This window comes from Gekko japonicus, unplaced genomic scaffold, assembly GCF_001447785.1.
Source record: "Gekko japonicus isolate JY-2015 unplaced genomic scaffold, Gekko_japonicus_V1.1 scaffold2056, whole genome shotgun sequence".
NCBI classification, from domain to species: Eukaryota; Metazoa; Chordata; class Lepidosauria; order Squamata; family Gekkonidae; genus Gekko; species Gekko japonicus.
Genome location: NW_015177081.1, coordinates 196,151 through 197,877, shown reverse-complemented (window position 1 = coordinate 197,877; position 1,727 = coordinate 196,151). Strand labels below are relative to the sequence as shown.

At 48.4% G+C, this 1,727-nt stretch overlaps 1 protein-coding gene across 1 annotated transcript in view; it reads right to left on the bottom strand.

The window, feature by feature from the left end:
• Nucleotides 1-731: 731 nt before the first annotated feature.
• SF3B1 (splicing factor 3b subunit 1) overlaps nt 732-1,727 on the bottom strand; it is a 52,074-nt gene continuing 51,078 nt past the window's right edge. Inside the window, 1 exon segment of the mRNA XM_015428257.1 lies at nt 732-1,366. Within this exon segment, the coding sequence (XP_015283743.1) occupies nt 1,208-1,366 (159 nt within the window). The 3' untranslated portion in view covers nt 732-1,207.

The window sequence follows — 1,727 nt, the reverse complement described above, 5'->3', positions numbered from 1 at the left end:
AGCTTTCGTGAGTTGCTGCTCCCTTCTTCTCAAACTTCTCAAACCTTAGGATGCATCCTGTCCAGATCACGGGAGGTAGTAGTTACACTCTATTCTGCTATGGTCTGGCCTCACCTGGAGTCCTGTGTCCAGTTTTGGGCACCACATTTTAGGAAGGATGTTGACAAGCTCGAGCGTGTCCAGAAGAGGGCAACCAGGATGATGAGAGGGTTTGAATCCAAGTCTTATAAGGAAAAACTGAAAGAGTTGGGTATGTTTAGCCTGGGAAAGAGAAGGCTTAGAGGAGACATGATTGCAGTCTTCAAGTATTTGAAGGATGTAGAAGATGGAGCAGGTCTATTCTCTCTTGCGCCGGATTGCCAGACCAGATCAAAAGGGTGGAAATTACCAGGGAGTCGTTACCGGCTAAATATCAGGAGAAACTTCCTAACTGTAAGAGTGGTTGAGCAGTGGAACAGACTGCCTTGGGAGGTGGTGGATGCTCCTTCGCTGGATGCTTTCAAGCAGAGGCTCGACTAGCATCTTTCGGGTATGTTACAGGGCTATCTTTTGGCTCTGCTCCTGCAGAGTGCAGGGGGTTGGACTAGATGACCTGCAAGGTCCCTTCCAACTCTAACATTCTATGAGTCTATTCTATGAACTACTCTGAATTCAGCCAAACGCAAATAAACCCACAGTGATACCAGCTACACAAGTCAATTGCCCCAGAACAATGACAACGAAGATTTTGAACATTTCTTTTATTTATTCAAAAGCTAGGGTATGACAAAGAGGGTTAAAATGTAATATGCCACCTTTTATACATAAACTGCTGCGCGACCATCTATCCGAGACTTGTGGAGACGCCTCTCTCTGAAAATGCTCACAAACACATAACCATTGATATTTTATGCACAAATGTTTATTTCTCAAATAAACAGCCCCTTTAAACACAAGGAATGGAATCTAACTCCTTATCAAGATGAATCCCAAAGCCTCCCGGGTACTCCATGTAATCACTGTGTTCTTGGTCACTACTGGCGTTTTAAACATCAAAATAAACAAGGACATGTTGTTGAAAAATCATGCTACAGGGTTTCTAAGCTCTGCTTCCGATCCGCTCTACGCTGATCTGCAGTGTCTTAAAAATTGTACATCACCAGCTCTGAACCACGTGTGGAACAGCTGTGCACTGAACACACACAAAAAAAACAAACGAGGAATAAAGTTACAAGACATAGTCGAGTTCGTAGCGGATGTAGGTGTTCTTCTCGTCGTTGTAGATGCGCGGATAGTGGGCGATCAGAGCGTCCTGTGAGCCAATGTAGATGGAGTTATAGATCTTCCAGTACACGTCTCTGACTTTTCTGGCAGGATGAAACAGGCCCTAGAAAGACAGGCGAGGAAAATTAACGTCTCACGCACGCGGCGCCATGGCAGAATGCTTCTCGCGGTTTAAAAGAAAACAGCCGTTCATTGCACGTGCACGACACCTCTGTCCAGAGGTCATTTCGGGGGGGATCGCAGTTCCCCCGGGTTAGGTACCGGGGGGCGGGGCACATGATGCTTCTGGCTGCCCTGCTTCCGGTCCTCATTCAGCCAGGAGGAGGCAGGAGAAGAGGGAGGGTAAGTTGCTTCCTCCCTGCCTCTCCCCACCCCTGCCTGCCTGGGGCCAGGGAGGGCCTTTGCGGGGCTTCCTTGCACTCCCGCCGGCCTTGCAGGTCCACCGACGGGCCCCTCATGGGGCT